The 25,756-nt window shown below is 39.3% G+C and overlaps 1 protein-coding gene across 3 annotated transcripts; it reads left to right on the top strand.

Moving 5' to 3' along the window:
- Positions 1–2,891: 2,891 nt before the first annotated feature.
- Positions 2,892–25,159, top strand: LOC143109100 (uncharacterized). 3 transcript variants are annotated; one of them, XR_012983818.1, is made up of 4 exons: positions 2,892–3,062; positions 3,630–3,851; positions 16,490–17,026; positions 24,623–25,159. XR_012983818.1 is itself a non-coding variant. In XM_076271708.1 (3 exons), the coding sequence occupies exons 1-3, from the start codon at positions 5,737–5,739 to the stop codon at positions 24,877–24,879; spliced, it is 897 nt and encodes a 298-aa protein (XP_076127823.1). In that variant the 5' UTR covers positions 5,722–5,736; the 3' UTR covers positions 24,880–25,159. The 3 variants fall into 3 exon arrangements, 1 of the variants encoding a protein (XP_076127823.1); XM_076271708.1 differs by lacking the exons at positions 2,892–3,062; positions 3,630–3,851 and adding an exon at positions 5,722–5,839; XR_012983819.1 differs by lacking the exons at positions 2,892–3,062; positions 3,630–3,851 and adding an exon at positions 11,341–11,361.
- Positions 25,160–25,756: the final 597 nt, after the last annotated feature.

Genomic DNA, 25,756 nt, shown 5'->3' with positions numbered 1-25,756 from the left:
CTCGCTGTGAAACAGTACAGCCTTTTGGTCAGCTACCATCTCTTCGCAAAGTGTGGAGAATAGACGCGCTTTTAAGGGCCGGGTTTTGATTAACTTCACCACTCTCACGCCACTGTCTTTTCAAGCAGCTACTGTTACAATTAAATAAATTGTGACTATATCACACTGGGCTCCGCACTGCGCCTCTGTGCAAAGAACTTCAGTTCGCGGCGCCCCCTCTCCTTCCCTCATCACAAACAAAGTGTGGGCACGGAGCAACAACAACCCACGCCTTGCCGTGCTGCTGCAGTCTACTTGAAAGCAGCGGGGAACATAGGACCCGGGGAACATAGGGATGACCCCGGCATTCTATAGCGAAGTCCTGAAGAGTACTCAGATAAGAGGGGGTGGGATGGATCATCTAGTATCTTCAAAACCAAATTAATGGTGTATTCGTCAGAAATCTGCATGATACTTTTCACTTCTGATCCAGTTATTTTCCTGCCTAGTTTTGTAATTATATCCATCATATTCCTGTTTTGAACAGAAAAAACACCCCCCCAACACTGAATTGCAAAGGTCACAACACTCTGTATAAAAGTTAAATAAAACAGCCTCAAAATCACTGTATCGGCCTTAAAGCTACGCAATTAAAAAATAATAAAAATCTTTGTTGTGCCTTTGTGTATCTTGCTAGAGTGTTTGCCTTCCATGTGAGCTTATTGTCAATGATAGTACCTAAGTACTTATATTCTTCTACCATGTCAATATCACTCCCATGTACAGAGACTGGTTTAAGTGGGGGCCTTTTCCTAAAATTAATTACCATTTCTTTTGTTTTCAGAATATTTAAAATCAAGGAATTTGCATTGCACCATTCATAAAACTGGTCTATTTCCTGTCTGTGGCCTGTCTCATCACCTGTTAACAAACCCACTATCAGGCATGCAAACTGGTCAGGGGTGAAAAAGGTGAGAAGGGTACGCAAAGTGACAATAGCTTCCACGGAGTATGAAATGGCCCAAAACCAGAGATTTACAAAGAAAACAAACTATAAAATCAATAAAAAATGTGTTGTGGCCAAAAATATCATATGTATGATAAAAATAAGTGAATATAAAAAAAGTGTCTTCTTCTCCTATTTCTCCTTAAGTGTGAGGGGCCCGTTGCACTGTTTGGCAGCATGCTTCAGCATGGCCCTCCTCTCCTCCTAAGCAATCTACATGAGTTTTCTTTCTTTCTTTTTTCTCTGTGCCTGAAGTTCAGACATTTCTGAAGATTTCAGGCCTATTGGACATGAAGACATAGTAGGCATAGTATTAGAATAAAGATGATAAGTTTGAATATTTGTTGAACCAAACCAGGTGAAACTTGCTTGAGACACACACTATTACAGACTAACATTATATAAAATAGGGTAGACTAGACTAATTTGTAAAATCGATTTGTAATGTTTTAACTTCCTATGGAATGGGCATTTTTGTGTCTAGACCAGGTCTTGTGAAGCCGTGTGCAAAAGTAGATCAAAATAAAATGAAAAATTAGTAATTTAGACCATTATTATGGTATGCTCATGTGTTTTGTAAAATACCCAATGGAAACTCCCCATAGGACTTTTGGTTACTGTCGTGGAAATCATCCACTTCCCGAAACCTCCAATCCAACTAGCACTCTGATGTCAAAGACCCGCAGGAGAACACCAAGACGAGAAATGCTGAAGACTGTTGATCCTTTATTCACCGTATTGCAGTGAGAATACAATCCAAACAGCGTCAGGACTGAACCGTCAGGCAATAGAGTGATGAGTTGCAGTTGCTACCCCGATGAGATCTGATCTGAATGTGTCTGAGCTCTGTCTTTTATGCTCCTAGGGGCCGGGGAGGCGTTCCTATCACCAGGAACGTCACCAGGCCCCTTTTAGCCAATCAGAACGTTTTGGGACCTGAGATATTGGTGGAAAGCCTTTCTCATTTGCACATTAAAAAATGTGTGTTGCTAGGCAGAAGACATGTAGCTAGGTTCTATGTGTAATCTGTTGCCAGGCAGGGTATGTTTTGATTTGGTTCTATGTGTCACTTCATCTTTGGTTTCACTTCCTCTCTCTGGAAGGTCCCTGCATCTCCTCTTCTGCTAGCCCCTTCTATTTATGCCCTTCTGGTAAGTACCTTTCTCTCCCAGGCCCTGTTTTGTTTACTTTCACTCGTAGCCTTTGACAGTTCAGTCTCATGACTTCCAGTAAATACTGCATAACAGTTGCACAAACAATATTCTTATAGTAAATGGAATGTTTCTAATAAACCAGCATGCACACACACAAGTATTATTATGTCTAGATAAAATCACCACATTACCCAAAATGCATACTGACAATAAAAGCCTTAATTTCAAGATTTCAGATTTCAAGGGTAGACATTTTCCACGACATGTATCCTGATTGGAGTGCGCTTCTCTGTTTACTTTTCGACGCAGTACTACTAACCGCTGCTGAGAAACTAGTCCCTTAAAATGTTATGCGATCATTGAAATGCAAGGATAGAATAATGTTAGAAATAAAATTATCAACACAGACATTTACATCGACAGTCTGCCGTTATAAAACAAAATGGTCTTCAACTGTTCCGGAACAGAAACGTTATTCTGAAATCCACAAAACCGGTTAATAACGTTTTTTTTCCGTTCTCTATATAACAGCCTAATAATTTGATTTCTGCAGTTTGAAAAAAAAAACAACGAATAAATGGACCTTTGGTCCAAATGTGTATATTTTGTCTTGCTGTTGTAATGTAACCTATCCGTCTGTCACTTCAGATCTTAGGCCAGCTCGTAGCGTAGGCTACTGAAACTGATTGGGAAATTGTTTGTAGCCTACGCGTAATAGCCTATTTTGCTTGTCCACGCCTTGTCGTTTTAAAGTCGGGATTTGAAATGTTTGCGCAATTATAGCCTATTCTATGTAGAAGAGTTAAACGGGAAATTTGAGATAGGCCTTGTCAGCAACAGACAGGTTCGTTTATAAACAGGGTTGGAATTATAGCGCAAGCCTTTGAAGATCTCCATATGGATAAAACTTAGGCTACAACCAGGTAAGGAGTTTAGCACGTATCCAGAAATATTTTTGATAAGAAATTATTTATAGGCATAGGTTAGGCCTACAGTCTGTAGGCTATGGGATGGATAGCCCATCTGAATTAACGTGCGTTTTCAGGCTATGTATATGTATGTAGGCCTATGTATAATATTAGGATGGATGGATGGAGCCTTAGTTGTAGATAGATAGATAGATAGATAGATAGATAGATAGATACTTTATTGATCCCCAAGGGGAAATTCAAGAAATAGAAGATTGTAGGCCTAGGCCTAATGTTTAATGTGAAATAAAATAAGTAGCCTAAAAGGCAACATTCGAAATGAGGAGAAATAAGGCAAGATACGAATAGCCTAATTGGGGAGAAAAACTGAGAAGCCTTGGCTATTTTTAAGATCTAAACGTGAACTTAAAATAAAATTTGAGCTGAGACAAAGATGGATATTCCGCAGCTGGTTCCTTGAACCCATTAATAGCACTCCTCTGTGAGTATAAGCACTAGAAAGTTTTTACTGGTGAGAGTTTATTTATTTATTTGACACATTCTGTATGGCCTGTTGTGCAGGCCAGGTTTTTTGCTTGACGAGCTTGACGACGGATCGGACCCTTGATGATTCATCGTATTGCGAGACAGCATACGAACTGAGATATTTCAAGTGGACACGATGGCGAGCCTACCCAAGGAAATCTAACGGCAAAGACTGAAACACCGCATTCGGAAACGGTTTGACCTGAACAACTGAGCTATTCTTTGATTCACACTGGAGCTTTTGAACAAACCAAATAGGTCGGATCCTCTGAACTGAAATTATTTAAAGTGTTGCAACACAGTTATTTAAAGATACTGAATAGATTGTGAATGAGTGAATGTATGAATGTGGATTGGTTAATGTGTTGTATTTTTTCTTTTATGTTTTCCTGTTAAAGTGAAACTGAAAAGTGAAGCAATTGCACAAACAAAAGAAACATTTAAAATATGTCCATTATACCTTAAAGAAAGAGTTAGATTATGTAAAGTGAAACAATCACACTAACTTAAGGACACTAAAAATACTTACCTGTTACCCTAAAGAAAGAAGTTATAACTCGAAAGAAAACTAGAAACAAATAGCTTAAAAATAGCTAAAGCAACTGTTCTAAAAAGCTATTTAGAATTTAAAAGACCGGTCTAAAAAGAAAAACTAACCAGAATAAACCCATATTTAAAACCATTTAAACTTATTTAAACAAGAAAAGATTAAACTTAAAGGATTTGAAAGTAGCCTATTTATTACACATCTCGTACTTTAAATATTTATTGATCCATTTATTGACCTACAACTTGTACTGTAATTATTTATTGATCTATTTATTAACCTACATCTTGTACTGTAAATATTTATTGATATTCATTGAACCATTTATATTGATATTATTGAACTGTATCTATCCTACTAACTGACCTATTTCATTTTATTCTTGTTCAGTAAACTGCAGACTTATTTATATGAACGTTCATGTCTCATGTCTCTTCTCTATAATATACACCACTCAACGAACCTAGAACTGGTCCAGTAGCGTAATTATTTAAGGTCACAGTGACACAAGTGCTACAGCTGCATTGAGCATAATAAACTGCATTTAGAATTCCAAATCCATATTTCTAGATATTTTGGTAAAAGTAACTTAAAAGTAATAAAATAGTAGTGTAATGCCTTACAATTCAGAGACAGTAATATTATAATGTAATTAATTACTTTGAAATGACAGTAATAAGTAATACATAATATATTACGAAGTAACTTGCCCAACACTGCTTATACTGTACATGAACAACACATCAACTAAAGCATTAAGTATGGTGAGCACATCATTATGATTTCCCTGCTGAGCCTGGCCAGCTTAAGGTGGTTTGCTGGTTGACCAGCTTGTTAACCAGCTTGTTTGACCACCCTATGATGGTTGACCTGCTAGACCAGCAAAACTCTTGCTAAAACATGCCTTCAGCTGGTTTACCCAGCTTATGATGGTAATTCAGCTGGTTTTGCTTTTCGCACCACCTCAAGCTGGTAATTTTATCTGGTGTTGCTGGTTTAACTGGCCATGCCAGCTCATGTTGGTCATTCTAGCAAACCAGCATGACCATCTTACCCTAACAATGTCAAGCTTGACAGGCTGGTCACGCCAGCATGACCATCTTCCTCAGATGGTCTCGTCAGCATATCCAGCTGGTGGCCTAACCAGCTACACCAGCAAATACCAGCATAAGCTGGTTTCTAGCTGTTTTTTTTTCAGCAGACTGTACATTAAGACCAACAATCCCATCATAAGCACATAGCATCAGTCATCAGTACCGCAGGCCCTCATTGGGCAAGTTAATCAAATAAGATTTGTTTCTACTAAAAATAAGGATTATAAATACAGGTATAAGTACAGGCCTGCTGAACAGAGACACACAAACAAGACCTTTATTTTTACAAGAACTTTACCATTGAGGTGTTTTTAAAAGAACTAATCACAACAGTCTGACATAACAAGGAAGGAGCAATGACTTGATAAAACTAAATAGTTCAGCAAGTACTGTGTAATACTATGTTGCTGTTGCCCCATGAAGGCAGTTACGTCAGCGTCACATACACAATATCATACCTGAGCCGTCCTCCAAGGTATGTGCAGTTCTTCCAGCTAACTCGATGCATAGTTTCACTTTCTCTTGCTACCGCAATCATATAAAAGAGCAGGACGCAGAGTCTTTGCAGCACAACTTTTCAACCTTCTTCAACCTGCCACCATCAGGTAAGAGTGTGTTTCATAGACTGTGTCCATAGACCGTTTTTACTTACTCTGACTCCAATTCTATATTTTAATATTTTAAATCCATTCTGGGGCCATATTAATTCTAGTCTTATAGCTCTCACACACACAAAAAACTAGGGCTGTCAAACAATTAAAAAATGTAATCAAATGAATTACGTACTCTGTGACTAATTAATCTAAATTAATCGCATATATATTTTTTGCTCTTAAAGTATTTTAAATATTTAAATTCAAATGAATCATTGAATAATCAGCATTAGTGACATTACAGTTCAAAAACTTTTATTATTATTTTCACTGTTCAAAAAATGGCCATAATAATCTATGATATAACCTAATATGCTGAGGAAATAAATTCAAAAGTGCTTTGGGAAGAAGTTTTTCTTTCACATACAAGGCATTTCAGGCCACAGATATAACCTAGGGCAGGGGACGGCGAGGGGTGGGTCGCGAAATGATTTCCATAAATCAAATAAATTTGGAAAAAATAAAATTCTGAAAAATTATGACTGGATAAGATCACCATTCACTGTAACCACCGCAAGTCATCTGTCAGCCGGCATGGAGGACGCACTGGTTGTGCTGTTATGTGACCGCACTTTAAAGACAGATTTTAATTCCAAGACGCTTGCTGAGTTCTGGATTTCAGTCGAGAGGGAATATCCACAGCTATCCAAGGCCGCGATGGACGTACTGACGCCGTTCTTTGCACTGAAATATATTAAAAACAAATACAGATCGTGTCTAAATGTGGAGGATGATCTCCGTGTGGCCGTCTCCACAATTAAACCAAGAATGGACTTGCTGTGTTCCGCTCATAGCGCGCATCCATCTCATTAGATGAGATTAACGCTGAAACGTAGTTGCCAAAATGTAAATTTGCGCAGCAACAATGTACATATGTTTACTACAGTTTGTGGATATTACCCTGACTGAGATATTCTTCTGTTAAAGCAACACCAAAGAATTTTTTGTACATTAAAATATTGTTTCCAAAATCATCAACTCGTAACAGGGTGAACGGCACTTCTGCATTCTCTTCGCGACCCTCTATCGGCTATAACCGCAAGTTTGCCAGATCGGGTAGCGGATCTGTAGTTCGATGGAATGAGACATAAGAAACTACAAATTTGACTTGCTTCTGATGTCGCAATACATTATACTTTCATAAAATCATGCAACGTACTCTACCTTGTCTGTAGACATCGTTATTTCCAAAGCCAGTGCTGGATAAACAAGCGTGCGCACATTTTATTTTATTTTTTGAGTCACATCCAAGGGCGTCGTAGTGGGGGGACAAGTGGGAATAAATTACCCGGGCCCCAAGTGGGGGGAGGGCCCCTAAGGAGTTCAATTTTATTTTCCTTAATAATAAATAATTTCCTTAATTTAAAGATCTTAATAAATGTTATTAACTAATATAGATGCAAATATTTCGGGTTAATGCATCAGTTGATTGATGTATTAAATTGTGTCCAAGCCAACATTGTTTGAGGGCAGGCACCCTCTCCCTTGCACGAAATGGTTCAGTCCGCCTTCCCCTGCTAGGCGCATTTTTGAAGTAACGTTCATTCTGCCGAAGCGGCAATGCACACGGTCACGATGTGAAGATGTCTAAGTCTAAGAAAGCTAAATCCGGTTCCCAGAAAAGAAAAGAGGGGCAAGAAAGGGAAAAAAAAGAAATGAGGGAAAACAAGTGTTAACAGCCTTCTTTCCCAAGAAAGGTGAGCCCATTGTGAAAGCAATAGTCTACAAATGAAATGAACTCCTGAAGGTTACAAAACACTTCAATACCACCGCGAATCCGCGATTATCAGTGCTAAAACAGCATTAACACAACATTAGAAATAACACGATGCTGATTTATAGCCTACCACAACATTTCAATAGCCTACTAATTCCAAAATTATTATGAGCTAATAGCTTAACTTAGTAGGCTCAATGTTATATAGGTTCATAAGGAAAGGCTGTCAAATTAGTAGCAAAGCTAACTTGTGAAACGCATCACGAGGGAAAGTAATCTCATCGCCATCTAGTGGTTGCGTTCCTAGAGTTTAGCGGAGGGGATGGGATTTTTTTTTAGAAAAAATATATCTCTGTGCACATTGGGATCTTAATTTAATGCCTTCCATATGTTAGGCACTGGGGTCACCTCTATTGCTTCAAGTGGTCATACCTTATTTTTAGGATCAGTTGAATTGTTTTGAGTTTTTGTCGTAACATGGTGATAACAAACTACAGTTGCATGTGACGTCACATGGTTGGGAGCTTAATCTCTAACTGATCAATACGGCAATTTGCTTAACTGGCTTACATATTTTTGTAATAACGGAAGGTGATGTAAACCGCGTGGTGATAACCTTTATGTCTGGATAACTGGTGTTGTGCTTCTACTCACATGAAGAGCTGGCAGTAAGTGTTAAGTGGCAATGCTAACCAGGCTAATAAACAAACCATGCTACCGTGAGTAATGGAAGGGTAAAGTCACGTGGCTTTTTTGTAGTTCGTTTATGAAACAAAAGGAGCATTTTTTTAAATAAGGCAAAATAGGGTCTGCCATTTTCACAGTTAGAAGATTATTACTGTATAGACGCTGAAAAATATTTTTGGTGGATAAGATCGCTGATTTGGCTTCACAGTATTTTTTTTAAAATAGGTCTATGGGACTTAACATTGGAGCTGCTCTTCGATAGGAACGCAACCACTTGGGGCGCTGGTTTTCACTTTCCCTCCCTATAGATAGCTGTTCTCTCAGCCAAAAGTACATGGCCACCACTTGTGCATAGGGCCCAGAATTTGGTGCTACGCCCCTGGTCACATCCAGGGATAGTGGGGGTCGCCAGTCTCTGGCACGGTTATTTTGGGGGTCGCGGGTTGAAAAGTATGGGAACCCCTGACCTAGGGGACACAATGAAAATAAATTAACACTCCCCTCAATGTCAATACTATTTCTTTGCATTGATGTGCGACTTTAGAGTTGACAATATCCGGTGATATGCAAATTCCTTGCTGCAGACATTGCAGAGGACTTTATTTTAATCTACACTTAATTTTTATCAACACCATCAGGCCGTTTTTTAAAAGTAAATGTTCCAATCAATGATCTAGGCAGCACATTTTCTTCTCTCTCCTTCATTTTACAGTCTAATGGTTACTGACTAGAATGGCTCGGGATCAAAGGTCATACGGAATTGATTAATCTGCGCTATTTTTTTTTAATCAGTTATTTTTTCTCAAATTAATTAATCGAAATTAATCAGTTATTTTGACAGCCCTAACAAAAACATGCACATACAGTGCATACGGAAAGTATTCATAGCACTTCACTTTTTCCACATTTTGCTATGTTTCAGACTCACCTTAACACATTGAGTGCCCCATCCGTTGAGTGCCGAAAAACGCAATATTTCAATATTTTCGTAATTTCATTACGAAAATGCACTCTAACACACCTTATGTGCAATTTTGGGAACTCTATGATGAACACAGTAGAACTGAAATACATGACAATCGAAAACGCAAAATCTGGACATTTTATCTGGAGATTATATCTTAAAACTCTTAAAACTGCTTTTGATGGTTGCCGCTTTGGGTCGAATCAGTTACGCATGCACGGAAGGTCAAAATCAGGCCATTTGTGTGGGTTTATCACTAGGTGGCAGTCTCGCTAGGTTACTTCCCGGAAACTAATCAGGCCCAGAAACTTAGAACTTTACTTCATATTTCATCAAAGACCAAAATCCATTTCTAGAAAAATTAGATTTAGCTCTTTGATGAAAACTACCCACTGTTTAGCTTGGGATTTCTCAGGAACAGAGGCATGTAGAAATCATTGTCAACAATGATCTAGATTGCAAAGCTTCCAAAAACAGCGCAGCATTCAAAGTGTTAAAATGGATTTAACAATTTTTTTTCTCATCAATAGTGTTTTGTAAATGTATAAAACATAAAAGATTGAAATATTCAATTTACATAAGTATTCACACCCTTTGTTATGATGCTTTTAATTAAGCTCTGATACATCCTACTTCTATCAATGACCCTTGATATGCTTCTACAACTTGATTGGAGTCCACCTGTGCCTAAATTAATTCACTGGACATTAGTAGGAGGGGCACACATCTATTTATCTAAGGTCTCACAGTTGATGGTGTATGTCAGTTTTTTTTTTTTTTTTTTGCATAATGCATAATGATACAGAACTAGAAATGCTTAGATCAAGTCAATTCTTCAATATTTTTTGCTGGATTTCACTCGATCATGTTTAATATTGTTGGCGCAGTAATGCACTTATTTCATTACATTACATTTTTTACCCAAAGCGACTCCCAACAAAGGAAACATCAAGGTAGAGTGCGATAAGGACAGTTAGTGCAGCAGTGAGTGTGTGTGTGTGTGTGTGTGTCAAGGTAGAGTGCGATAAGGACAAGTTAGTGCAGCAGTGTGTGTGTGTGTGTGTGTCAATGTAGAGTGCGATAAGGACAAGTTAGTGCAGCAGTGAGTGCTACTTACATACCGTCAAGTGTCAGTTCTAGTGTTAAGTGCAAGAATTAGCAACATCAACAGCAACGTCAACATCACTTCCATTTTAGTGGGGGTAAAAACGAAATCGCTTAACTTTAAAAGAGTAATTACTGTAGTTGTGCAACCAGGTGATTTAATCAAGGGTAATGTCCAGGCTTCCATAAAAGGATGAGGCAACAAGTGAGTAGTGAGTAGTAGGATGACACTTTTCCTAAAGGCTGCTCTGAATAGAGAAAAAAAATGTCTTTCCAGAAAAACAAGCAGCTTTAAAAAGCCGTTGGACCCGGAAAGAGAATTATCAGCCCATTATCGTATCATGACTTAATAACTGAATATGGTTGGTGTATGATTTTGTTCATTCGTTCATTCGTCAAGTCATTTATTTTTTAGTTTTCCGATTTTGTAGCCTACTCAAAATTAAAATGGACAAATCGGATAACAAGACAAGCTCTCAGTGCATCTTTCATTTTGTTTACTTGCCAGAACACAATTTGTGTGACCCCACTAGCAGCGAAGCTGCAGAACCCCATTGTTTTACTCCCTTTTCCTATTATTATTAACCCTCTAACCGCCCATGTCGCAATATTGCGACAAGCGTCATTACTGAATAAAACAGACGATAGACGCGAGTACAGTGTAAAATCTCATTTGTACTCTTGACCACTAGTTGGCAGACACCCAGAGCTTCGTTTCAAGCTCAACCTTTTTTTTTCAAAGTTTTCAGGAAGCATGTGAAAAACACGCAAGAAACACACGAAGAAGACGTGCATTTCCTCCATAACGCGGAAGCGATGCGGGCCATAGTTTTGCACAAATTGAAGCAGAAATACACCAAATGTTATAAAAAAAATTCACGTGTGATGAAGTCTCGGGTCTTTTATTAATCTATTCTGATTCTAAAGGATAAAATCTGCATTTTGGAGGATATGATCGATCGTCTATTGGCAGTGATAGTCACGGAGCGTCTGTGAATGGAGGTGCGTCATTTGCGTCTTTCCGACAGTGTTCACTAAGCATACAATGCTTATTTCGACCCTCTGCCCAACATAGCTGTAGGTGCCAGTGGTAATAGTGATGATAGTGTCCGTAATGGACGTGGTATTACACGCGATTACACACGAGAAACACATAAGAAGACGTGCATTTCCTCCATAACACGGAAGCAATGCAGGCCATAGTTTTGCACAAATTGAAGCAGAAATACACCAAATGTTGAAGAAAAAGTTAACATGTGATGAAGTCTTGGGTCTGTTATTTACCTAGTCTGATTCTGAAGGAGAATATCTGCCTTTTGGAGAATATGAGCGATCGTCTAGTCACGCTGCGTCTGTGAATGGAGGTGCGTCATTTGCGTCTTTCCGACAGTGTTCACTAAGCATACCACGCTTATGTCGACCTTCTGCCCAACGTAGCTGAAGGTGCCAGTGGTAAAGGTGATGATAGTGTCCGTAATGGACGTAGTAAAGACAGTAGGGGTAGTAAAAATAGGGCTCTGAAGAACTACAAAGTCACCCGCGATAGGAACTGATTTGACCAGGCTACTTTATTGTATAGTAGAATAAGGTTTGTGGTAATAGTAATAGTTTACTATTGTTGGTTTATGTGACTGTATTCCTGTTCATTTGTTATGTCGGTGAAATTACAAAAAAAGAAAGTAAAACTGCTCAAATATGTTCAACATCTAGTATTTACTGAAATGTGCATAATTCACGGTGGTTACCATCCAGTGACGTCATAATATGCAAATTAGATGAGTAAATTCACCCCTTCATAAACTTCTGTTCATACTAAATGATTTTCACATTTACAGTAGGACTTTATCTCTGACCACTTGCAAGCCATGGCCTTTTAAAATTTTGATGTACAAATCCAATTTATTCTTTTTAAACCCTGGCGGCTAAAGGGTTAATCTGCCATTGGGTCGAAATTTATGAAATTCGGTGCAGACTCAGGGCCGTCCAATGATCACTCTCACCAATTTACAGAACTCTATGCCCAACACTCTAGCGCCACCAATGGGTCGAACCTGGACTGGTCCGATTTTCTAGGTAGGTGGTGGTTTAATATAGGGAGGCATAGTTGATGATAACTGACAGTTGGAATGGCTGAACAGTTAAATAGTTGGATAGTTTATATAGTTCAATCACTTAATAGTGAATTATTGTAATGAGGACTTTTATTTTGAAACAGTTGTAGGCAGAGGAAATAGTTGGCGGGAGTCATAGACGATGACAACTGACAGTTGGAATGGCCGAACAGTTAAATAGTTGAGTAGTTTAAATGGTTAAATTGTTTAATAGGGAATATTATCTTGAATTTCCACTTGGGGATCAATAAAGTATCTATCTATCTATATTAAATAATTCAATATGGCTGCACATCCGGGTTACCGCCCAGAAGGTCACGTCGGTGAAAACCCTCAATTGGCGAAGCTCAACAACAGTTCACAATTACATACATATCCTACCTTTTCTTGTAACCCGATAAAATCCATTGCAATGAGCGTCATCTGAGATGTTCAAACACATTTTAAGCATTAATCCTTGCTGGCATTAACACTGAAGCATCCCCTATCCATGAGTTGTCCTCTTTTACAGTAGATCCACACGCTTGCGTTACATTACTGTTACTGGGGGTTTTCCCGACAGTCGGGTGTGTGTACTAAGCGGAGTGCTTATTAGGTATTAACAGTGCATAATAATCAGTTAACAATTCATTACTAACAGTTGTTATCCTTTAATAACATTAACTAACTGTTAACATGCAGCTTATAAGTGTTAATAAGCAGCCTTTTAAGTTACACGCAGCTTGTTAATGCTTGTTAATGGTGTATAAGACAAAGGTGGATAACTAATACGCTTATAAGACCTTTCTTACCTATTTATAGTACATTTTGCAGCAGCCCAATCTAAAACGAGGACCATGTAGCCTATAGTTCCACAAGCCCACCCTTCTATATCTATATATCTACTGCATCTATCTATCTAGCTCGGTTAAGCTGTGAGAAATGCCCCTTCAAAATTGCTGCAGCGAGCAGGAATTGAACCCTGGTCTCCTGCATTGTACAGTGATATGCTACATTCCTTTCTCTAGTATTGGTGAAATTGTTAATCTTGATTCTATATTTGAATTTCCCCTTGGGGATCAATAAAGTATCTATCTATCTATCTATATTTCGATAATTTTCTACAGTATATCATACCAGTTATGCTTTTTACAAATATGTTTCTGATGGAAAAGTGGTGTTTAATTTACAGTCAGTTTGATAAAACAGTCAGTTTGTCAGCAGTCTAAAGATATTATGCCAGCTTTGAATATAGTTTGGTCACCTAGCAACCAAAGCTTAAAGACGACAAGTGGGTGCGTTCAAAGTCGCAAACATAGGCGAACATTCGCGTTTTATTTAAAACATGTTTCAGTTTGCCTTTAGTTTTCCATGAATGTCTGCGAACAATGGCAAATGGATTGAGGACGTAGTTCTCCACAAACGTTACATAGGAACATGCAATGTTAACATAAATTTGTTCAAATTTAACAGTGCAAAGGAAACAAGTTTGCCACAAATGTTCACCTCTGTTCAAGGAACACACCTCGGTCAATGGTTGTATTGCATTCCATTAGAGGCTGGGTGAATAATGGCTGGGTGAATAATGTAATTCATTGTAGAAAGACAACAATTATGGAAAATAGTGGATAAGAAATTAAGGTAAATAATATCGTTTTTACACCTTTCCTGCCAGTTTGTTTGAATTTGGCAGAAAGGGATAGCTTAGTCCACCAAGAGATGCATTTGCTTACAGAATTTTGGCACTGGGAAACAAATTGTTACATTTAATTCACCTGGTTTAACAACTAACACATGTTTATATATGTAGGATAAGGGCTCCGTGTGTCTGCCAAGGGGCCTGCACTAAAAGATTGTGCTGTAGGCCAGTGTTTCTTAACTGGTGGGTCGCAGGACCGTTCAGGGGCTCGTTTTTAGAAAGCGTCGTTTGCTAACTTGCGTCGCAACCTTGGCAATTCGCTCCATCGTTCTTGGATTTGGTGTTTAAAGGGAGTTTGAACTCTCAATCGCAAACAAGGACGCAAAGTTTGGTCGTTTGAACTACTGCCCCTGGGCAGTCGCACTTGTGTCGTTCCTTGGTAGTTCCAGTTGGTGTCCGGAGCGCCTAACCAAAAATCACAACCGCCTAAACAAAAAATACGAAGTGGATGTTTATCTAGTGACTCAATGATTGATCTGTCCTGTAGCTTTATTTTGATTAAGAGACTGACTCCCCTACTTGGCTCATTCTTGCTATTTATGTTAATTCGAGTATTGCCTTGCTTTTTGATAAGCTAGTATTATAATCTTCACAGACTCTTAAAATCAGCACAGTGATAAATGGTGTAGTGGCTAAAGCAGGTGACTTGCTGTAGGTTCGATTTTCTTATGATGTGAGATTCTCGCTACCTGCAAGTGAACTAGTGTGACACGTAGATTCAGTTGTTTTTGACTGATGTATTGTACCTATGGTCTCTTGATGTAGAGTAGGCTAACTATATACATAAATATGTATGATCAAAACATATTGTTGTGTCTCGTAGGCCTACTCTTACTCAGAGGTGAAAAGAAGAGATAGGATGCGAACTCCGGCCGAGCGCGTAGTGCACTGACGCGCTGCCGTTAAGCCACACGACAATTGATAACAATTGCGATACCCAGACATTCATCCAGGCTATATATTTTTTCCAACATAGATATTTGACACAAATAATGGCACATATTGGTCGGCTTCAGTAAAATGTTTTATATACTTGTAATAGGTTTAGGTTTTTGCAGATGATAATGACAATCCCAGCATTAATCACTCGGTTTAAATTAGAAAAATGTCAACATAGGCTGTGGCAGAGAATTTCTAGGGGGTGGGGTATTACACGTTGCCACTGTTTCCACCAATGATATGTATCGCTGCATCATCAACAACGTTGTTGGAACTACAGTGTTCGAACGTCGGAGGTAGCGAATTGCGACACAGGTACGATGCTTTCTGGAAACAGGTCTAACAATGTCGTTGTTTGGTCACAAGTTGCGTCGTACCATGGTGGTTGAGCAACGTCGTTGCTAACTTTTCTAGAAACGACCCCCAGGGTGGGTCGCGGAGCTTGTGGTAAAAAAATAAATAAATAAATAAATAACTTACATATAAGATCTAATATGAACCTTTATTTTGATAGACTTTATTCGTATGTCAGTCATTGGCATGGACATAGACAATGTTTATGTGACAGGTCATGTTAGACATCATTTTAGTGGTAAATGCAAATAGGCTACGACCCTGAGTATTTGAAGTAGGATATGGATTCACTTAAATTGAGGACAAAAAGGGACAGAAACCCCAGTGTGTGTATTTGAAGTAGGATATGGATTCACTTAAATTGAGGACAAAATGGGACAGAAACCCCAGTGTGTGTATTTGAAGTAGGATATGGATTCACTTAAATTGAGGACAAAATGGGACAGAAACCCCAGTGTGTGGTGTGCAGTGAATTGCTGGCACATGAGAGCATGACCCCCCCAAATAAGCCAAATGGCCACCCAAAGAACAGATCTTCCAAGGAATCCAGTTTTGCCTGTCTGTCATCTGAAGTATTTTGCCACCTTGCTGCTCCTCCACGTGTTGTGGTTGAAGTCTTTTGCACTGAGCCCGCTGCTACAACAAAAATCTTTGGGACATTACGTCAACCAAGAGCAACCTAGTGGCGAAGCACATGTGGCATGCAATGTAAAGTCCCCTTACGTCAACTGTCAGTCAGTCACTGACACATTTTGAACATGAAGTCAACCAGTTATTTTGGTCTCTCCACTATTTTTAATGAACTCCAGTAGAATAACTAAATATCTCTGCTTGTTTCATGCATGTTCTCTCCAAAACATAACCATACAAACACCTAAAAATATGTCTATTATTATGCTTGTTGGTCGCAGTTTTGCTGGATTTCACTGGAGCTATCCAACTACTGTATCTTCTAAACATTATTGTTTGCTATTGGAAAAAAAAGTTTTTTGAACTATGTATCAGTCCTGCAACTTATACTTCTGACATATCTTTTCTTTGTACACAGATAATTCTTCCTCACTGCCAATTCCCAACAACAAGGAAGGGATCAGAAAAATGGAAAAGAAAAACATACGTTACTTAGACTTTCAGTTTAATAATGAAGATTTTCATTATGAAAAATATTCAGATGACGAACACTTGCATATGGTAAAGAAACGCCCAGATACTGTTAAAAAGAGAGTAAAAAAGGGAGCTGGGACAGCAGTGGCAAATGGAGCTGATCTCGCGTTCATAAGAAATGGCATTGGAGTTCAAGCTAACACAGGTGTTAGTAAACATGAGGCAGAAACAGGAGTGCATGTGGCTGAACTGGCCAAACTCAAGGTCTTATCAGCTGATGCTGGGGCTCGGGCCATAAATGCTTCTGCATCTGCATCCGCATCACCTGTTGGAGCAAAAGCTTCTGCCAAAGCAAATGTGGCGGAGGCTGCAGCCAGTGCTGCCCTTGTGGAGGGATTAATTGAAGCCAAAGCAAGTGCTGTTGCTCTTGAAGCAAAGGCGCATGCAAGTGCTGGACTGGAAAACCTTGGAGTCCTTGCAGGTACCTGCATTATTACAGGTTTACAGGCAGGCAGGCACATAACTGAAACTTGTGGAGCTTCCACCATAAGTGGAACTGGCTCCACCATACATGATAGCGGTGTGTACATTTGAAAGAATTTGACCAGTCTTCTAAAATAATTAGCTTTTTGAGAGTGTCCACATGAGGACCAGGCGGGGGGTAAAATATGCTACATCACCGATTTTGAAACTTGATGAAACCAATTCGAGTCCACCGAAATACTCAAAAAGCCAAAATAGCACGACATTTGAAACAACACAGGTTGTTAGGACCTCTTCCTTGTTTAAGGCCAAAAACCTCAAAATGTTGATCATGTCTCCTGATCAAATCCAAGCCAGATTTAATGTCCTGGGTACAATATATTCCCTGATCTGACAATGAGTGGGCTATGAAGTAAGAAAAGAGAGTAATGACTGTCTTGCTATATTAAAGCAACACTATGGAAGTTTTGCTCTTGGGGTCCCCCTACAGTTGGGAAACAATATTGTCTTCTAGTACTGTCGTAAAATCTGTCACGGTTACACCAGGGGATACATGTGCATTTGTTGACAAGCCGAAGTTTGATATTGATCCTCGTCTGGCCTTTGATTTTGTCACTCTCCCTTTCTCTTCCTAGTTTCCTCCGACAAAACCTATGCCTTCTTTGGTTTCGTTACTGCTTCGGCCATGACAACAACATACATGAGTGACAGCCGGCAAACAAATGCTAGTTCTCTCACGTCCGAATTTGAGGAAATGTGGGTGGGGGGGAGTGAGGTATGCCGTAGAGCAGTCGAGTTTTGTAGTTCTTTTTGTGGTCGGGTTACTACCCGCACCCAGAAGTTCCGTAGTGCAAGTAAAAGCGATGCAGACCCTATGGCATACGTGTCATTCAACCTATTGTAAGTCGATGTACCATCACAAGGGTCTTGGAAAAATATTATGAAGGTTGAAAAACTCCATAGTGTTGCTTTAAGGTTTTGCACCTACGTCATAATATCACGTCACCATTTGTTTACAACTAGAGTGGTAGGTTACTACAACAGTCCGGTTGCATAGTCTACACATAGTTACAATAGTTAGACATAGCTTCAAAATTATATGTCAATTGAAATGTTAATATTAAATATTGACCGAGATATGCCGACCACTTATGTAACTACAACTACTTATGTAGTTGGCTTCAGGGGCGGAGCTACGTGGTGGCCAGGGGGGGCCACAGCCACCACTGGTCAAAGCTTGGCCACCCTGCTGCCCCCCCCCCCCCCAGCTCCGTTCAGTGAAAAGTAAAAAAAAAAAAAATTGCTGGCGTTTTCGACGGCACTTTGCAAACACTTTTCAAAGCAGCGACTGAACCAATTACTGCACTCTATCTAGGACCATTGGCCCAGTCAGGAAGTGTAGCCCACGGTTGTGATCACAGCGTGAGTAGCCTAGTGCAGCAGCAGCAGCAGCGGGACAATTCAAGTCATCTGTTAACAACACTTGACAGTAGACTAGACTAGGCTACTACTCTAACCTCAGTAACAACAGGTGAGTTGATGATGAGTTGGAACATTAATGCTAATAAGATTAGAATGTGTCACGAATCATAGCCAAGTGAGCTGCATTGGGCTGTCCTTAGGTAGGCTCTTGACATTGACATTGACGTGTGAGGCTGATCAGAAATAATCGGATGCCTGCGGTAACGCTGTTACAAAAATATTTCAATAAAATTCGGGTGAAATGCAAGCATATTAGGCACATATCATGGCTCCAATAGAAGTAGCTAATAGGGCCTAGGCTAGGCTACTTTATAAAAAACATAATTTGCTGACTGCGTGTGGTTCTTGCCATAGCTGGTCAGGCAGAGGCTGCTTTGCCTGAGTTCTTTGTTGCATTGCTCCAGAACTGTTCATCGCAGCGAGGTGAAACTTTAATTGTGTGACAGAGCAGAAGTGGGGCTTTCCAAAGAGACTAAACTCTTGCCTGTGCGATCAAGTATGAAAAAAAAAAATCATGAAATTAAATCAATTGATTCATACAGGGTTGGACTGGGAGCAAAATTCGGCCCTGGCAATTTTCTCCTGGACCGGCCCACCACTGGACCGACGACCCCCCCCCCCCCACCCCCCAAAAAAATAAAAAAATTCCCCCCATAAATAACAAACACACAGTATTATACTGTAGCAACACTTCATAAACTGAACCCAAACATTTAGATTTGGACCTATAGCCTAATCACAATAACAGGTTTTTTTTTTTAAAGTGATTTGAAATGGAGAGGGACAGGATTCAGGGATAGGCTACTATAGACAGGCTCATTTTCTGTCTGTCTCACGTCATGTTACCCCATGCATTAAACCACATGAAAAATATAGGCTACTGAACATGGACATCGTCATAGTTGACAGAAATTACGTTTTGTGCATGTTGTAGAAACACAAACACAGCCTTTATTTGGTGCAAATCTTCTCCTTTACTTTGGTTATAGTCCGCGATTCACATTAACTGTAGGCTATCACCACAAGTGTAGGCTATACTAAACGTTTTTGCCCTAGTTTGTGTGCAATCACATTTTGCAAAATTAGGCTACCTTCGTTACTAACCTACCAGTTGATAGCCTAATTTTTACCTGCATCAACTCGCGATAGATTGTGCATCTAATGTAACACTCGGGGGAGAGACCACTTTCCAAGTTTCACTTTCACTGTCGTTGTGAGCTAAAAGGATAGGCCAAATATGGGAAATACTTTGAAGTTCCTTTTGAGTAGGATCAGCTCCAAAAATGAATGGGTTTTCTTTAACCTGTGCTACACTTTTCCACCAAGTTGTGCGAAAATTGTAGGCTACCCGTAGTTTTTTTTATGTTGACAGAACCGCACTACAGTAGCCTATGGTGCAGTAAATGGAAGCTCTTGGTAGCGCGTGCAACTAACGTCTATAAAAACAATATATTTATGGAATAAAACTAGACCTCTGATTGCTGTTTACGGTTAAACTGCGATAATGAGAACACCAGCCAGCGGAGGGCACTTATACAGCCTAGGCTACCATGCACTTGAACTTGCGGCTGCTTGGACAAATCCACTTGAGGGGTGGGGCAGGGGGGCGCGATCGTAACAAACTGGACCTGTCATGAAGAGGCCAAAATGATTGACCTGTCACCCCCCAAGCCAAATGGATGCAACTGCATTTATAGGCTAGGCCTACATGACGGGCCGCAAATAGGCTAAATAACTTTTTTTTAAATCCCAGAGCTCACCGGCCCACATGTGGACCGGCCCACCGGGCATTTGCCCGGTTGTACAGATTACCAGTCCGAGCCTGGATTCATATTTATAGTTTACCTGCGCACCCATTACTCTCGTTTGAATTACTCGCGAACCCGTGATTGCATAGATATGGCAAGCATATCAGAAGAAAGAGGAGACACGGGGCTATATATTGGTAGCAAGTATATCGATGCTTCTGGGCTATAAAAACAGACAACGTGACTGCAAAATAACATCATGTACAAAAACCAACTCTCGTTTGAATTAGGCCCTACTCACGAACCCGTGATCGGATAGATATGCCACGCATGTCAGATGAAAGAGGAGATACAGAGCTATCATTTGATACCAAGTACATCCTTCTGGGTTATAAAACAGACGAAATGACATCAAAATAATAACTTCATATAGCTCCACTTACCCGTTTTTGTGTGTTGTAGTGGCAAGGCATGTTCATAATCCAACGCTATCATGTGTTTCTCTATGGCAAAGTTTGTTCATAATGCGGTTTTGAGATCCCAGCAAATTCCTGCATGGCATCCAATTCGAGACTCACATTGCATCCCAATTTATTCGACAAAGAAACACCTTTTTGCCTTCGCTTTGTTCATGACAATGCAGTAAAAAGTTGTTTTAGAATCATCATGAGTGTACACACAGAACACGCAAACTCGGGTTCAGTCAGGTCAGATCAGTTCGTGTCACAGATATGGAGCGCAGAAAGGGCATTTTTCATTACTAAATAATAAAAATGGCATTTATTTCTGTAAGGCGCACACCACATGTCTGTAAATTGCTCAGCCCCAAAGCCCCCCTCCACCATGGTTCTTATATTGCCAGATTCAGGACAGTCTGCCCTACACATACATGAAAGTCATGTCCAGCTGACAGAGATACATTTCAAAATAAGAATGGTATAATACGCTTTTTGTCTTTGTATTATTTAAAAATCAAAATTAAATCAATGCAAGTATTAATATGAATTGGTGGCAGATTTGGGTAGCCTAGACTGTTCTGAAAAAAATATAGCATGTGTAAATGGCACTTACAATGACCAGGTTAAATGCTTACAACTAAAGGTAGTGGAAAAGCCCTTAAAACAGTCTAGGTTCTAAGGGTTAATTTCTTAATTCAGAGCCATGTTACTTACAGCCAAGTACTTAGAGTGGATATCAGAAAGAAATATAGTTTGGCCATCAGTATATGATTAAATATCTGAATACAATATTTTTAGTATTTATTATTGTTCTTTAACATCATTTGAATAAGACTGATTAAGTAGCCTAAGGTGCATTGTCATAATGTACTTTTTATAGCATTGGCTTATGGAAAATGATTTGGAGTGGACAACAAACTGACCTGTGTATCAGTGTTGGCTTTACACAATTTATTACCATTATTAAAATAGGCTATCCTAATCTTCAAAACTTTTTGAGTAGCCTAGTTTTTAAATAGTAGTTTTGATTCCCAAGCGCCACCCCAATAAAAAGTCTGGACCCAGCTGGCCCCCCCTATAAAATAATCCTGGCTACGCCCCTGGTTGGCTTTGCAATAAGAAGCAAAAAGACGACGAATATCGTTTTCCATTAGATCCTCATGGTTGTGGAGGATGGTGATGGTTAGCAGCTGTGTTAGTGTTAGTGTTTTATTCTCAAGATGATGGCCTATGGTGTAGGCTACTATCTACGGAAACGTTGGCTAAACACATACATATCATACAACTATCTGTCATCAAAAAATGAACTGCCAGATATAGGCTATTAAGGGAAAAAGTGCAACATTTAAACATGGCAAGAATATATTTTTACCGGACCAGTTTGTTCTTATTTGTCTCGAGAAATTCATGCTTGTGGATATCAATCACATACAGTATCATTCCTATCATGAGTGTCATTTGATTTGTATTATCACAACAAATGGTAAGAAATTAAAACAGAATAGGCTAAACGTCCTGTGCAGGTCAGTAGGCTAACTTCTGTATGGCAAAATAAACTGATTTGATCCTATGAATTGTGTTGCGATCACACACAACTGAACTTAACACAGCAACCTCAAAAAACACTGTTGAACCTAATGCTTCAGTCATGTAAGAAATTTATGAATTATCCTTACCCGTTTAATCAAGTCCATATGACCAAAATAATAGCATATTTAAAGGCTGTTGTGAGCTAGCTGATGCTGCAATGACTAATCGTTTCATACAATTAATGAGCTTTAACAATCTCACATTCTGAGTTTTTCTGGTGGGTATATATCCATGCAGATCGTCTTCGATTGAACCATCAGTGTTTTATGTCATAACATGTTACAGGTTTCATGACTTTAATGCTACTAATGTTACATGATGCTGACTGACTGGCTATAACTGTATCGATAGCTTACTAACGTTTAAATGTCTACTGCATCTACTGCCTACCAAAACCTGTCCCTGTTCAGTTATTATTATGACCGCCGCGCAGCGAAGCGGCGGTCATATAGGTTTAGTCAGAATTGTTTTTGTTTTTTTCTTTTTCGCATGCATTTCATGTGCACAAACAGATACACACACACACACACACACACATACATTCACAGTAATCATACATATGACACATACTCACACAGTAGACATATGTACGCTTGCATGCACAGGCACATACGCAGGCACACACACAAGCACGCACACACACACACACACACACACATAAAATAAACATAACACAAACAATCAAGAATTTCTCAGAATTATGAACAGGCAAGATGGAGGTGGGGTTATATAAAATTAATTTTACATGTGAAATCTATGAACTAATCATGTTTTGGTACTTGTTGTCTAGCAGATACCAGTGAGAATTGAGTGTGGATAATGCAATTTAGTGAGACAGTTAGAATCATATAGGCCTTTCAGCGTGATTTCTTTTTGTGGAAAAAATGTGCTGGACTGGGCGGCGGTCATATTTTGCCAGATATAGTCTTTGTGTAAACTGAGTTTTGATCAGAAAAAAAAAGTTAAGGATAGGCTACATCTTTGGCGGTTCTCCCATACGGATCAACACCCCAAATCAGGGCAATTTCAGCAAAATAACGTTCCTGTGACAGGCTATCAAATATTGAAAAATCGGATAACGTTTCATCATCACCTTTATTGATGCTTGGGTCTGGGTACATGTGTACAGGACCTAAATTGTGCTCTCTCAAAGATTTTTTCGATATTGTGTTCAAGGTGTAAAAGTATATATTTTTTTGAGGTCACATTAACATTGACCTTTGACCACTCAAGTTTAATCAGTTCATCTTTGAGTGCAAGTGAATGTGTGTGACACAATAAAATAAAAAAAAACTTCCTACAGCCGTATAATAGGGAGAGTTTGGCCTACTCTGCCAAGTTTGATTAATAAATACCATATATATTGGCATCCAACATGGCGCCCATTCGATTCCCTAGTTGGCCAAACTCTCTTTATATACGGCTCTGCCTACAGGCATTCCTCATGAGAATGTGAGATCACAATTGCCTTGACCCGGACTACTTGCGGAGTGACATGAAAGACGTGAATAAGAAGCACAAAACCCATTTTCCTTGACAGCGGCCTGTTATACTTAGCAACGGTCTGTTATTGAGAAATAACAGACTTCCGAACGTTGGGAAGGCCCATTCAAGTGAATGGAGCATTCTGCAGCATTATTAAGAGCCATGCAATAAGTAAAAGGTATAGAACGCCGGTCATTATCGGAAAATAAGTCCCGGCAGGGCGAACAGGACCCCGACATGCCAGCGTTCTATACATTATCCTGCTTAGTACGTGGCTACTTCCCAAAACGAAAAGATAAACTCCACACAATATGACTTTAAATTTATTTGTTACCGTATAGTTTGGATTTGATCAGTAAACATGACTGATGAAAATATATCCTAATTTGTCCACCATAAATGACCTAAACATTCTTTTTCAACCAGTCATTGCCTTACAACTCCAGTTTTAAACTAACCTGGGATGTTTTTTGATGGCATGGATTGTTGTGTTGTGTTTAAATTTGACAGCAGGAGGGACATCAACATTTTATGCAATTGTGGGACTTTTTTAAATGTTTTATTTATTTTTTTGGCCTCAAACAAGGAGGTCATAACTCCTCCATGTTGTTTCAAATTTTGCACTAGTTACGCTTTTTGTGTTTTTAGGTGGACCCTTCAAATTACCAAGTTTCGATGACGTAGCATGTTTCACCCCCGCCTGGTCCTCTCGTGGACACACTCTTAATTGCGCACCTGGTGTTGTCTGATGGGCCCCTGTTCACTGTGTGCTTGTTATGCTCATATGAATAAGTATGATTCATATTTATTTGATGATTTATGATATTCCAGGAGCCGAAGTTTCGGTAGCAAAAGTTGAAGCTGGTATCTCCCACACTCCTCTCCAGGCCCATGCTAAAGGCCCCGGGGCAGAGGCAGAGGCTGGGGCTTCCTGGACGTATGCAGGTGTGAGTGCTGGAGCCCACGCTGGAGAAGTAAGAGCCGGTCCCTTCGCAGTTCGGGCAGGAGTCAAGTTTGGAGGAGGAATAAGAAATGGTGTCCCTGAAGTGGACCTGGGACCAGTCACTGTTCCTTGCTCAGTCATGTGAATCACACAATTGAGTTATAATGTTGATTAATTTTTTTTCTAATGTTAATTCACCAATGATGCTGTTGTGGTTTATAACTGATGTAACAGTATCTCTTGGATACTGCACATATGCTGTACCTACACAGTGTCCACTGGGTCAGCTTTGACCAGGTGCAGTAATCAATTCATCAGTAGTAAGTTCATATCAAATGTGTCCAAATGTTTTCATGTAATTTCAACAGATCTATTATGCATGTATCAATTGGCTACATCAAATCAATAAATGTTGCTCAATCATTTTTTGTTCTCATTTTAAAATATATTTTTATGGGTGCAATTTGTATACAGGCGAGACAATGGGCTCCATCACAGAAACCCCAAATTAATCTCCCCCACTCTCCTCCCCAACACCCCCTACCCCCTTGGGATACAGTCAGCAAAAGGTACATGTGCATTATAAACCTTTGCAGAGGACACATCAAGAAACATTTTTTTACTGCTTTAAGATAAATTGTGGGGTGAAAATCCAATTGTATAATCTGTCATCTCTGAACCCCAAAACCTGTGTTGGAGTTTGATGGAGGCATCAAAAAATACAAAAAAATACAGATATTATTATACTATTTTCTTCCGTCGAAGCATATATTTTGGATCACACCACATTGTCAGTGATTGCATAGTAAACTAGAAAATGTAATTCCAGGGAATTACCATTGCATGTAAATGCAAAACACTGCTGTATATACTGTAACATTACTTACAGTATGATTATTCAGATTACATAGACTTACAGTATTCTTGAAAACCACTTACTTGGTTAGATGTTAGCTTAGAGTATATGACAGTCAGTACAAATAAATTGTTAATTCAACATTGATCAACATTCTTTGTTTTAA

This window comes from Alosa pseudoharengus, unplaced genomic scaffold, assembly GCF_046254945.1.
Source record: "Alosa pseudoharengus isolate Yale_2024_CS ecotype anadromous, Long Island Sound unplaced genomic scaffold, YU_APseudo_1.1 YU_APseudo_1.1_scf_7, whole genome shotgun sequence".
Lineage (NCBI taxonomy): Eukaryota > Metazoa > Chordata > Actinopteri > Clupeiformes > Clupeidae > Alosa > Alosa pseudoharengus.
The sequence above is the reverse complement of the archived record's forward strand: the minus strand, read 5'-3'. Positions and strand labels throughout refer to the sequence as shown.

Coding starts and splice junctions, on each gene's coding strand:
- LOC143109100 (XM_076271708.1), top strand. CDS start 5,737: ATGCATAGTTTCACTTTCTCTTGCTACCGCAATCATATAAAAGAGCAG. Junction 5,840..16,489: donor CTTCAACCTGCCACCATCAG/GTAAGAGTGTGT, acceptor CTTTGTACACAG/ATAATTCTTCCTCACTGCCA. Junction 17,027..24,622: donor AAACCTTGGAGTCCTTGCAG/GTACCTGCATTA, acceptor ATGATATTCCAG/GAGCCGAAGTTTCGGTAGCA.